Source organism: Perognathus longimembris, chromosome 15 (genome assembly GCF_023159225.1).
Source record: "Perognathus longimembris pacificus isolate PPM17 chromosome 15, ASM2315922v1, whole genome shotgun sequence".
Lineage (NCBI taxonomy): Eukaryota > Metazoa > Chordata > Mammalia > Rodentia > Heteromyidae > Perognathus > Perognathus longimembris.
The window spans coordinates 3,742,503-3,756,249 of NC_063175.1; the positions used below are offsets into that span (position 1 = coordinate 3,742,503).

At 39.6% G+C, this 13,747-nt stretch overlaps 1 protein-coding gene and 1 non-coding gene across 4 annotated transcripts in view; both read right to left on the bottom strand.

Moving 5' to 3' along the window:
• The window catches only part of Myom1 (myomesin 1), a 158,733-nt gene that overhangs the window by 121,879 nt on the left and 23,107 nt on the right, over positions 1 to 13,747 (bottom strand). For 2 of the 3 annotated variants that reach the window (XM_048363644.1, XM_048363646.1), the window contains one exon: positions 3,266 to 3,603. In XM_048363644.1, coding sequence (XP_048219601.1) covers positions 3,266 to 3,603 — 338 coding nt within the window. Of the gene's footprint in view, positions 1 to 3,265; positions 3,604 to 7,913; positions 8,147 to 13,747 lie in introns of those variants that run through there. The other variant, XM_048363645.1, reaches the window with a different exon arrangement.
• LOC125364300 lies at positions 10,324 to 10,449 on the bottom strand. The gene has a single exon (XR_007213463.1). It is a non-coding gene; the product is annotated as a U6atac minor spliceosomal RNA (small nuclear RNA).

The following is a 13,747-nucleotide window of genomic DNA, read 5'->3' on the forward strand; positions in this document are numbered from 1 at the left end:
GTCCTTAGCCTGGCTACTCAGGAGACTGAAATCTGGAAGACTGTGATCAAAGGAAGTATGGGCAGAAAAATTCATTAGATTCCATCTCCAAAACAACCAGTATAAATGTTAGGCTGGAGATGTGGCTCAAATGGTAGAATACCAGCATGACAAGCATTAGGGCTTGAATTCAAACCCTTGTAGCGCACACACGCACACACACACACACACACACACACACACACACTATTACCTATTAGCTAAGGTTCTTCTAGGTAAAGCATCTACATCTTACAATAATTATATAAAGCAAATGTTTTCAAAATAAAATGTACTTCAAAGTCCAATTGTTAGGAAGCATTTGTATGCACCTGTAATCCTAGCACTTTGGAGACTAAGGCAGGATTTTAGCATAGACTACATAGCAAGACCTTATCTAAAGCCAAAGAAAACCAAACAAAGCCCATTTACTGTTTGTTGTAATATGCCAGATTATAAATAATTATGAATATTATATTGTAAGTATGGATAAATTAAAAATGTATAAAACATAATAATTTTAATTTATAAGAGCTAACAAGGGCTGAAGAAATGAAGATGATTTAAAAATACAAATTCACAAAATTCTTTAGGTTCTTCTGCATTGGAGTAGTGAAGTCAGCACACAGAAGGTTACACTAACAATGGCATAATGTAAATACCCATCTTCTTTAGACCCAGCACAGATAGTCTAGGAAAATGGATATTTAAAACATAATCCTCCTTCATTAACAGACAGCTGCTTTTCTAAATGAAGCTCTTGAACATATCTATGGAACATTTTTCAAGAGAACAAAATGATGCTTGTCACATACACATGGTGTTAATTCCTTCTAATTTTTCTTTGGAAGGCAAGTCATTGGAAGCAAGTGCTAAAAGAAATAAAGTCACTCCAGCGGCAATATTTCCATATTTGCAGCCAACATGCAGTCTTAATATGTAGCTCGTGGCAGAACATGACCTATGAAAGCGAGACTGCAAAATGATCTTGTTCCATCTGAAATGGAATTTCAGAATGTTGCACTCCTACATTCCAGGTAAACCCCAGCAGACTCTGGCTCTCTTACTGAATCCAGCAGAAGCTCCCAGGAGGTCACTGTCACTGACAACATGCCAGCTGTAGATCAGGTGCTATTCAAACCCAACAGGGATCCACCTTCTCCTCATCTACTTTTTTTTTTTTTTTTTGCCAGTCCTGGGCCTTGGACTCAGGGCCTGAGCACTGTCCCTGGCTTCCTTTTGCTCAAGGCTAGCACTCTGCCACTTGAGCCACAGCGCCACTTCTGGCCGTTTTCTGTATATGTGGTGCTGGGGAATCGAAACCAGGGCCTCATGTATACGAGGCAAGCTCTCTTGCCACTAGGCCGTATCTCCAGCCCTCCTCATCTACTTTTACAACCCATTCTATTATTTCTCCAAAAACTTTCTAGATGCTCAGAGATCAATGACTTTTCCAGTTGCCTTATCATATATCTTGTATACTTGCATTTTAGAAAAATTACATTCTGTTTGTACAAAGAACATCATGTGTGCCATATGTATTGGAGAAGAGGATTTGAGGCCACAGGTGGTTACTGACCACATAGCCTAAGAATGTCTACATTTTTGAGATCAGAGATTCTTTCTGTAGGCTATAGACTTTGAATTTTTACAAATCACAAGTACCTTGCAAGTAGATTTTAGTTCCCATGAAATGTTTCATTCGGAATACTGATGGATAAAAGTTGCCTTGGACTAAGAAAGCAAATGTCTGCTCAACATCCAGTAGGTTGGACCAACAGTCATAGATAAACGAACTGTAGAGGTCATAGGAACCAATAGTTCTCTCAGGGATGCTGCTATCGCACAAGCTTATGGTAACTACAGACTAACCAAGAAATTCTCTTAGCAAAGACTAACGGTGAATGTGCAGTTTGAAACTACATTTGTAAGACTGAAACATATCACTCTTGCCTAGAGGACCTCTGTCACTTGCTGCTGCCAAAGAACAGCCTCAACTCCCTCTCCAAGCAAGGAGTCTCTGAACATAATGGTTCACATTTAAGTTCACTTAAGTTTATTGTTTTCAAGGAAATGAGATCCCAACTTCATTTTGCAGACTAGGCCAGTGTCTAAACTCCATTCTTCTAGAATCTTAAAATAATTTTCGATGTCTACAATTTTGAATTCTTGTTGTCTACATTATTGTCTCCTTCATAGCACTGGGTGAATAAATATAATTTGTCCCAGTACAGCTTTGCTCCTAGTATTTTTAAAATAAAGCTAGTGTGTGTGTGTGTGTGTGTGTGTGTGTGTGTGTGTGTGTGTGTGTTAGTATGGGGGCTTGAACTCAGGGTGTGTGCCATGTCCCTTAGCTTTTATGCTCAAGGCTAGTACTCTACCACTTGAGCCATAGCACTTCCAGGTTTGTTTTTTCTTTGGCAGCTTAATTGGAGATACGTATCTCACAAACTTTCCTGCTCAGCTGACTTCAAACCATAATCCTCACTTCCTAAGTAGCTAGGATTGCAGATGTGAGCCATTAGGCACCCAGCATGGCCATGTTTATTTATTTATTTATTTTCTGGTACTGGGGCTTGAACTCCTGGGCGCTGTCCCTGAGCTTCTCTTGCTCAAGGCCAGTGTCTACCACTTGAGCCACAGCACCACTTCCAGCATTTTCTAAGTAGTTTATTGGAGATAAGAGTCTTACAGACTTTCCTGCCTCTGCTGGCTTTGCACTGTGATCTTCAGATGTCAGCCTTCTAAGTCTCTAGGATTACAGGCATGAGCCACTGGCTCTGGGATCATATATTTTGATATAATGCTTCAGCTAAATCAAAGATCTGCTTGAACAATAGCGCAGAATTTTAAGTTTGGCCTTTCAGACACAGAAAAAAATAGAGTATATCTGCTATAGTTCATTTCTTTTCTAAGCAGAAAAGTGTAAGAGCCAGGAAACCAGCTGTGCATGTTAAAGTGATATTTTCTGGCTCTGCTGCTGCTGCTGCTGCTAAAGTAACCTGTGGCAAAATTCCTCTGCTTCTAGAAATATCACAGCAACTCAAGCAAGACTTCCAGAGTGACTCTAAAGTACATTTCAAAGAGACAATACGAGGAAACAGGGCTTAAGTCTCCAAAAACAGTCCCCCTTTACCCTTGGTTTAAAGGCAGGGCTGTCATATTTAGCAAGAAAAGAAAAGCTATTTAGGAGGGTGGTTCAAAACATGTGCCTCTTTTCTAAGGTTGGAGGCTGTTTCTGACATACCCGTGAGAGTAGCCATAATCATAGGCTGCAGTTGCCTTCCGACTGACTTCAGAACTCGAGTGTTGAGTGGCCCCAAGACTGTAGGCCTGAGAGGCCTGCTGCTGGTAGGAGGAGGCAGACATCTGGCGAGAGGCCTCTGCTTCCTGGCGGTGTGCCGCAGAGGAGCGGCTGCTGTAGGCTGTGGAGCCATGGGTGTAGATGGCCGATCGCTTCTTCTCCTGCTGGTAGTGGCTCATGGTGGTGCGTAGGTCCTTGTTGCGGTAGCTGAGATCATAGTGCTGGTGAGACTTCTGATAGAAAGGCAAAGACATCATGTGTCCTTGAGGAAAGGAGACCACCTACAAGAAGACAGCGATCCCTCAGTGAACCATTAAGTAGCAAGTCGCCTCAAGCAGCGTGTAATAATTCCTACCCTTCTCTTTCCAAAGACTAAATGGAAAAGGAAGTGAAGATTAGCCCAAATGGCCACTCAATAAATTACCTCCTTCACTGCCCACAGATGCCCCTCGTGTCACTGTATTTTCTTTTTTATTTCTAGGAGGGTTTGAGAGGCTTCTACCCTGTCTACCTTTCTTTTGCTACCAACTGTATGTAATACATGGTTTTTATCTTTTAGCATTCCATTTAGGCTTTGTTTGGGACCATATGTAATGGGTAGAATAACTGAATAACAGTAATAACTAATTATCCAACAAATAATTAGTGAATACCTACTATGAACCAGAATTATTCCAGCACAAGGAAATAAGACCTAAAAAGGTGGACAGATAAAATTTCTTCTCTAATAATCTTCTACTGAAATCTATATTCTATTTTAGGAGACAAACGATAATGAAGATTAATTAGTGAGGTAGGAGGTGTATCAGAGTGTACCAAATGCCATGGAAAAATAAATAAGAGAGATGGATAAATTTTAAACAACCTCATTAGGCATGGCCTTACTGGAAAGCAACATCTGAGCACAGCATATCTGAGAGAAGAGTGCTTCAGATGGAAGGAACCCCAGTACACAGCAAACAAAGCTGTGAGGCATCAGGGGTTGGAAAATGAGGCAGAAGTATAGGCGATGCTGTTCTAGGGGAGGAGAATTGAATGGGTAAAGAACAGAGACTTCAAGGTCTCGCAGGCCACTGTAAGTGCTTTGACTTTTATCCTAAAAGAGCTGAGAAGCTACTGCAAGTCATCAGCTTGGAGAAGAGATTGTTGTAAGACAAGCTAGAAAGCCAGGAGACCAATTACAAGGTAATATGGGCTGAGTTGTACCTCCTCAAATCCATCAGCAAGACCCCAAACCCTAGCCTTCAGAATGTGACTGTATTTGACCCTAACCTTCAGAATGTGACTGTATTTGGAGATAAGATCTTAAAAAGGGAAGTTAAAATGAGCTCATTTGAGTAAACACTAATCCCACAGGAGGTGTTGCTGTATGAAACAGAAATTAGAATACATATCGGTACATACAATGGAGGACCATGTGGTGACACAGAGAAAAGAGACCATCTATAAGCCAAGGAGAAACCTCAGCAAAAACAATCCCTGCAAATATCTTGATCTCAGGTATTTAGCCTCCAAAACTGCAAGGAAGTAAGTACATTTCTGTTAGTTATGCCATCTAGTTGTGAAACAGTCATGGTGCACACAAACACAAAGGCAACTGCCACAAGCCAGGCCAGCAATGACCATGAAGTATAAGAAGTGGCTAAACTTTGTGTATGGTCTCAAGATGTAACCAGTACTATTTTCTCAGTTTTGAATTGTAGTGTGGAGGAGAGAGATGACACCAAGTCTGAGGTCTTATCATCATGGCGATGATAAGAAAGCATCAGTTTGGGATGGAAGAAGTGAAGACCGGTTTGAGATTCTTCACTTGAAGGTGGCTGCTAGACCTTCAAGTGGGGTACATAGGAGAGGTCCAGAACGGAGCTCTACATATGGGAATCAACAGCAGGTGGGTGGTACTGAAAGCCCGTAATAAATGGAAAAGTCCTAGGACTGAACCATGGAGTCTGATTATATACAAGCTCTCTCAACCTCAGAAACACCTCAAAAAATATAATTTCAAACTAGAAAATGTATTTGCTCCCAGGGCTGGGAATATGGTTTAGTGGTAGAGTGCTTGCCTTGCATGCATGAAGCCCTGGGTTCTATTCCTCAGCACCACATATATAGAAAAAGCCAGAAATGGCTCTGTGGCTAAAGGGGTAGAGTGCTAGCCTTGAGCAAAAAGAAGCCAGGGACAGTGCTCAGGCCCTGAGTCCAAGCCCTAGAACTAGCCAAAAAGAAAAAAAGTATTTGCTCTGTTAGGAATATAGAGGCTTCCAGTCTTCCTACAGAAAGAAGAGAATCAGTGTTCGATGTGGCTGTTAGCACTGTGAACCTGTAAGAGCTGTTCTGCTGAATATCAGAGGTGTTTGCCTAGCACCAGGAGGGGAGACTCACATTGCATTAGCTTTCTTTAATAATCTGTTCACTGACAGGAGGCCCATTAGCCACCTGGGCAGCCTGAGATGAAGCAACAGTTTTATAATAGTACCAAGTTTTAAAAATTATTTCTGGCATGTTCTGAAATATTATCTTAAAATCATATTTTAAAATTATTTTGGAAGCTAGACACTGGTGGTTTACGCCTGTAATCCTAGCTCAGGAGGCTGAGATCTAAGGATTGCAGTTCAAAGCCAAGCTGGGCAGGAAAGTCCATGAGATTCTTATCTACAATTAAACACAGAAAAAGCTAGAAGTGGTAGGTACTGTGGTTCAAATGGTAGAGTGCTAGCCTTCAGCAAAAAGAAGCTTAGGGATAGCATACAGGCCCAGAGTTCAAGGCCAGGGACTGGCAAAAAAAAAAAAAGGAAATAGCCAGGTTTTAAAAGATTATTTTTCTAGAACCAGGATTTGAACTCAAGGCCCCTTGCTTGTTCAACCAGTACTCTATCATTTGAGGTGTACCTTTAGCCTGTTTTTTTGCTGGTTAATTGGTGATGGAATCTAGTAGACTTCTTGCCCAGGCTGGCTTTAAACTTTGATCCTTCATAGATCTAGAGTAGCTAGGATTACAGATATGAGCCAGTGGCTCTCAGTTAAAATTTATTATTTTTTAAAATTACATGTGAATCCTCCAAATTTTTTGAATTAACTTTGATATTAATGTGTATTAATTGTACAAATCAGTGTATACTACTTGTCCAAAATCACTGCAATATTGTACATTAGTGATACATGCATATATAAACTTATATCACACTCATCCCCTCTGTTATTTAAAGCTACTATCTATTTAAAATTCAGTATATATTCTCTAGAGAAGAAAATCCAGCAAATTTCACTTCTGAAATATTTGTCTTAGGTCCCATGGGAAATATTAGTCTATATGGCATTTCCTAAGAGGAAACAAACAGCTACTAGCAAGCAATTCTGCTTCAATTCTTAATTAGATGGATATTTTCTGCTATTAAATATACAAAATAATTATCAAGCACAATAGATAATTATTAGATGAAATTTCATAATATAGAGGAGTTAGAATACATTAATATAAAACTATGTTAGGCAGTTATGACGGTATTTCAATAAGTTTCTGAGATGTTACATACTACCTTATCTATTATACATGCTGTTTGAGTGGTTTCCAAATAAAAAATAAAGGCACTTCCAGTGTATTATATTATAAGCTAAAGTCACTACCCAAATGATTTGAAATGCTGTAATAAAATCTTTAAATATTTTGGACTAATTCTGTTGTATACTCTTTATTTTTACTTTCCCCTAATGTGTTCATTTTTAATTATATTTAATATCCCATACACATAGCTCATGTATTATAAGTAAGTAGGATTTGACTTGAAGTCTACAGAGCTGACCTCCAGAACAAAGATAGATCTACCTTCTTTCTCCCCAAGTAAGCAAGGCCTATGCCACCACATTACAGCTAGAGTTTGCTGGGAGAAAAGATGATTTTGAAGATGATTTTGAAGATAACTTGGGAATTGAGGAAGAGATACCAACTCCAAAGGCGTAATTTTGATGTGTGACTTTCATATACATAGTAGAGTCCAAAAGCTGATGAAGATTGTTCACAGAGTGATCTCTTCAGGATCATGGTGCAGGCTTCTATGCTCCCTCTGAAATATTACCAACTCATTTTCAAATCAGGAATATGTGATTTGTGCATACATTTATCCACATTGCACCATCAGGGCAAAATCACTGTACTACAGAGTGCAACTACAGAGTGAATTTGCTTTCTTTTGAGCTAATCCATAAACCAAGAGTATTGTAGGCATACAGAGGAAGAAAGAACCTTCTGTCCCTCATCCACTCCAGATTTCAGGCAAACTGTGGAACTCTAACTTAGAAGGAGTACTTACAGTTGAATCTGAGATAACTGTGATCTTACAGTTCCAGGAACAGTAGCTTCATTTACAAAGAATACACTGATCCCAAAGAGAACAGCCTTGCCAGCCCCACCAGCACCCTGCTGTTCTGATTTCACTCCCAGAAGCAACACTGTCCCATTTACAGCAAAGAAATTCTTCTGCCATCTCCGTGAGAAAGCTGCTACACTGAAAAGCCAGAGTGAAGCCACCCACACTGCAGTGCTACTGAGACAGAAACTATCCCGGGCATTTTTCTACCGCAATGTCTCACTTACCAGTTTCCAAAGGAGGGATGGTAGGGAAATGTTCCGATGTAGCTAGGCGTTGGAGAAGAAAATGAAAACCCCACTTAGGCTGAATCCAAGAAAAAGTTAAGAGGCAGGACTTAAGGCAGGACCCTGAGGGCCAGTTCAAAAATAATGCATGTGGTCAGGCAGCAGAATGTCAGGGCGACACAGCCAGCCTTTTATGGCCAAGAAGGAGGATAAATATAGTAGTAGCACATGGGAGGGTAGTCCCAAGCCCAGAGGAGAGGCACAGACAGGTACTGCCTTAGTAATGCAATTGTGTTGGTGCCAATCAATGTATCTGGAGTGATTACACCAAACACGGAATGTTTATTGAGCTAGAAGATCTACTTTCAACATTACATTATTACTGCCTATTTAAAAGTGTAATGGAAAAGATTGGTTTGTGTTAAGAGCTAAAAATAGGTATGGTAATCTGATTCTCAAAATGGACTTCATGGAATTTTAATGCCAAGATATGGCTCTGGGCGTGCTGTTGCTAACACATGTATAATATGATGAAAAGACACAATGTGAAAGAAAAGTTTGAGGCCAAGTAGAGGTGTAACAAGAAATAGGCACTTTGTGCCTCATAATGCATGGTCCCTGTATCTGTCTATTCAGGGAAATGTACAAAGTCAAGTCTGAATATTAGATTCTTTGTTTATTAACGAAAGCTTTCTGAGAAGGAATTTAATGTTCTAGTTTTCTTAATCTCAGAGCAGGGTCACACTAACCAACCAGAGACTGGTTTTCACAGGACATAACTAAAGAGGAAGTATAACTTAGTGGCTACCACTGTATTGTAAATCAGATAATGGTAGCTCATGCCTGCAATCCTTGGCTAGTCGGGCAGCTGAGAACATAGTCACGGTTTGAATCCAGTCCAGGCATAAAAAGCTCACAAGACCCTGTTTCAAGGAGAAAAGTAGAGCTGAGAGTAGGACAAGTGGTGGGGTGCCATTCCAGCAAGCTTGAGGTCCCAAGCTTGAGGCTTCAGGTTGAAATCCCAGTGATACCAAAGAAATGAACCAAAACCCCAAACCTTTCACTGTGCATTCAAATCAGATCCAGGTTCCAGCCCATTGCTGACATTCCAGAGCAATGGAACCTCAGGCAGTTATTTTTCCACCCTAAGCTTCATTTTTTTCCCTCTGTAAAATGGGGATACTAGTACCTAACTTTCAGGATGTTATTGTGATGATGCATGTAATACAGTTAACCCTGTGACCATCACATAAAAAAGCACAGTAACTGTCAGCTATTTATTACCTATTGTAATAATATGAAACTCCATTGTTCAGGTTATATGTTTTGAGTGGGCTGGTGCTTTGATATATTGGCCTCTGTTCTGACAAGTGGTTGTATTGACTGAATTCAGATCTCTTTTATCTATCAAAATATTGAACAGAGGGGCTGGGGATATGGCCTAGTGGCAAGAGTGCCTGCCTCATATACATGAGGCCCTGGGTTCGATTCCCCAGCACCACATATACAGAAAATGGCCAGAAGTGGTGCTGTGGCTCAAGTGGCAGGATGCTAGCCTTGAGCAAAAAGAAGCCAGGGACAGTGCTCAGGCCCTGAGTCCAAGCCCCAGGACTGGCCAAATATATATATATATATTGAACAGACCCAAATATGATACCATGCTTTATAATTAACTGCTTTTTAAAGAGATAAAAATAAATTTTATTTTTTAATTTAACTGTTTTTGTTTGCTACAGTTAAACACAAAAATGTACATTGTATAATATTTAGATTAAACATATCTATCTCCTCAAACACTTATTTTGTTGTTGTGGTGGTTGTACTGGGTTTGAACTCTGATATATGTACTTGCTAAGCAAGTTCTCTATCATTTGAGTCATACCTCTAGCCTTTTGTGCTTTGTCTATTGTGCTTAGATTAGAGAGCATCCCAATCTCTCTTTCTTTCTCTGGAGTAGGTGGAATTATAGGCATGAGCCACCACACCTTGCCAACCATTAATGTTTCTTTTTTATTTTTGTTATTGTAAAGGTGGAGTAGAGAGGAGTTATAGCTATATAAGGCAGAAAAAGAGTACATTTCTTTTTGAACAACACCACCCTTTTCCTGGCTTTCTCCCAATTTTTCCCTCCTGTCCCCACCACAAGCTATATAATTCATTTTCAACATAGTATCTAGTACGTACATTTGTTCATCTCCTCCACCCTCCTCAAGACAGATAAACTAACAAAATAAAAGGAAAACCAAAACAGCAACAAAGAGAAAAAAAATCTCCTTTTGAGGTTCATTTAGATAAATATTATTTTATATGATCAGATGCATATAGCTATTGCACCTTTGTGATCCTCTCCTAAGAATATCCTCCTATGGACTCACTCTGTGTGAATGTCTAGAAACCTGTATAATTTATCATAAAAAAATGGTTAGATGCCACAAAGTAGGTGGCAATGCTTTGACCATATGCATGTTGTCAGGCCAAGGGCCTCTTCTAATCCTTGTCAAGGCGAGTGCTAACCTTCTCTTCTTCCATATTAAACTTATTGTTACTTTATAGTGAAAACATTCAAAATCCTTTCTTCTAGCTTGTTGAAAGTACTGTAGAACATCATTATCTGTATTTATTCTACTGTTCAATAGTACATCGAAATTTCTTATTCCTATCTAATTGTGCTTTATCAACCACTAATGAGCCTTTCTCCCTCTCTCCACCCTGCTCATCTACCTGGTCTTTCTTAACTACCACTGTACTCTCCCCTTCTATGACAGCAACTTTTTTAGATTCCATGTATGCCCAGCACACATGATTAATCCTCAGTTTAATCTATATGACAGGATTTCATTTTTAACAGCTGAATACTATGCCCTTGTATATAGCCATGTTTTCTTCATCCATTCATCAGGGGCTGGGAATATGGCCTAGTGGCAAGAGTGCTTGCCTCGTATACATGAGGCCCTGGGTTCGATTCCTCAGCACCACATATACAGAAAATGGCCAGAAGTGGCGCTGTGGCTCAAGTAGCGGAGTGCTAGCCTTGAGCAAAAAAGAAGCCAGGGACAGTGCTCAGGCCCTGAGTTCACGGCCTAGGACTGGCTCAGTTGACTGATACTTTGGTTGTTTCCATTTCTTTTTTTTCTTTTTTTTTTTTTTTGGCTATTGTAAATAGTGTTTCATCAGTGTGGGAATACACTTGTTTCTTTGATATAACTTATTTCACTTCTGCTGGATATATACACAATAGTGCAACTTTTAATTTTTTGAGGAACTTGCATGTTTTCCAGAATGGCAATTTACATTGGTTGCCAAGGGTATGCAATGGTTCCCTTTTCTTCATATATTGGCCACATATGTTTGATAATTCTCTCCTTTTGTTCTTTTTGAGACAAAATCTCACTGTATAACTCAGGCTACTAGGATTATAGGCATGTGCCACCATGTCTAGTATTATTTATTTTTTTAATCTCTCTCTCTCTCTCTCTCTCTCTCTGTCTCTCTCAAACTAGGGTTTGAACTCAAGGCCTTGCATGCACATTCTACTACTTGAGCCACATCTTTAGTCCTTTTCACTTTAGTTATTTTTCAGATAGGATCTTGTATTTTTGCTTGGGCTAGTCTCAGCCTACAAGTCTCCACCTACGTTCCTTGCTAATCTCAGACTATAAACATGAATCACCACATCCAGCTTTATTTGTTAAGTTGGTCTCGCACTAATACTTGGCTTGTGTTGATCTCTGCCTCTCAAGTAGCTAGGACTACAGGTGTGAAACACTACATTAGCCTCTAATTGCTTTCTTTCTTTTTTTAATAGAAAAGTACCCTTTTATTGAGAGATAAGACAAATATATTTACAATATTCAATTGTTAATATTTATCATCTCACTATGAGACTTTGTTTCTGCAAAGCAGCAGTATTTCAGGAATAACAATTGATAAGGGGAAAAAAATAACCATTGCAAGTCTGTTTCTGTTACAGAAAAATACCCTTGAACAATGACAGAAACTCTTAAGGCTAAAGTAGCATTCGACCTTGATCTTTTCTTCCATCTTGATAGAAAGAATCAAAATATATTTTTTGTCACAAACACAAAGGGTCTATTTGGGAAGGGAAGATTCTGTAGGAGGGGGAATGAGTTTTTAAGAAAGAAAAGAGTCTTGCCAAGATTCTGAATTAAGAAATACACGGGAGGGTGTGGCTCAGTTGGTAGAGCGTGAGCCAATGAAGCAAAACATCAGGTACTGAGTTTGAGTTCTAGTCTTCCTACCAAAAGTGAATTACACAGGGAAAGCCAAGTGGTCCAACTTTTATCGAGTTCATAGCACACTTGCCCTTTCGGGGTCTTGATAAGGACTAGAAATTATCAGATCCTTTTAAGTCCATCTGATTGCTTTCTTGATGATGACTATTGTTAACAATGTTGAAGACCTCTCAAGCAAATGTAGGATACTGAGCTAGATATTTTTATATTCACTATCTCACTCAAGGTAGTTACCATTAGCTACATGACATAGCTAAGGGAACTGAGGCTTTTAGAAATGAAGTCACGTGGGGCTGGGGATATAGCCTAGTGGCAAGAGTGCCTGCCTCGGATACACGAGGCCCTAGGTTCGATTTCCCCAGCACCACATATACAGAAAACGGCCAGAAGCGACGCTGTGGCTCAAGAGGCAGAGTGCTAGCCTTGAGTGGGAAGAAGCCAGGGACAGTGCTCAGGCCCTGAGTCCAAGGCCCACGACTGGCCAAAAAAAAAAAAAAAAAAGTTAAAAAAAAAAAGAAATGAAGTCACGTGTAAAAATCACACAGCATGTAGGTGGCACAAATACAACTCATCTGGAGATACCTACATTATAAAGTCTGTGGTTCTTGTCACATATTGTTCTAGCCTCCAAAGGCATGTTGTCTATAAGAAACTAGATATTATGAAATGGTGCTTAAAGTGCAATAGAGGTCTCCACTTATTACAGGGGGTTAACTTCTTTGATAGTTTCATAGCTATCCAAAAATATGTGAAAATGTATATTGTATTTAGTTTCTGATCTGGCTTCTTGGTAAATGGCCTCTTGGCCTTTTTTCATCTATATACACCTCCTATTAGTGTGAATACACAAAATTTAGTTAGTTAAAACCAATAAGCAAGTTTTGTCAAGAAGCTTTATGTGTCCAAATGTCCATCTGCTGTCAAACAACAAATAGAATGCAGAGCCTCTTCCCTTAGCAGCCCCGAGAATGGTTTCTGTAAGCTAGTTCTCTAGAGAGAACTGGATATGCCCCATCTTGTCAAAGCAGAAAAAGAGGAGGGGGGACACAAATAGGAAAAACAAATAATCAGAGTACTTGCTGATAACTAATGAGTTCTATATACCAGGCATTGATGCTAACTACTTTATAATACCTCATTTGAGTGCCAAACATATGCAAAAACATTTTCTGGATTAAGAAACTGATATTTTGAGAGACTGATATTCTTAAAGTCACACAACTACACTGTGACAGAGCATTCAAACCCAAATTTCTTTTACACAGAGCCCAAATTCCTGTATATCGTACTGTGATGCCTCTCAATCATCTAACTCTGTGTGTGTGTGTGTGTGTGTGTGTGTGTGTGTGTACAAAGCACAATATACCAATAACTGCCCATCAGAAAAGAAAAAAGAACGGATAAAATACCAGAGAGAAAATTTAAAGAATGGATTTATTTTTACACATAGTTTCAATCCATCATGGCAGGGACAGTGTGGTAGAACAGAGCTCACCTAATGGCAGCCAGGAAGCAGTTGGGGGGTAGAATGCCTGCAGGAGTGAGTTTTCCCTTCCCTCCCTCCTTTTGTTACATCTAGAA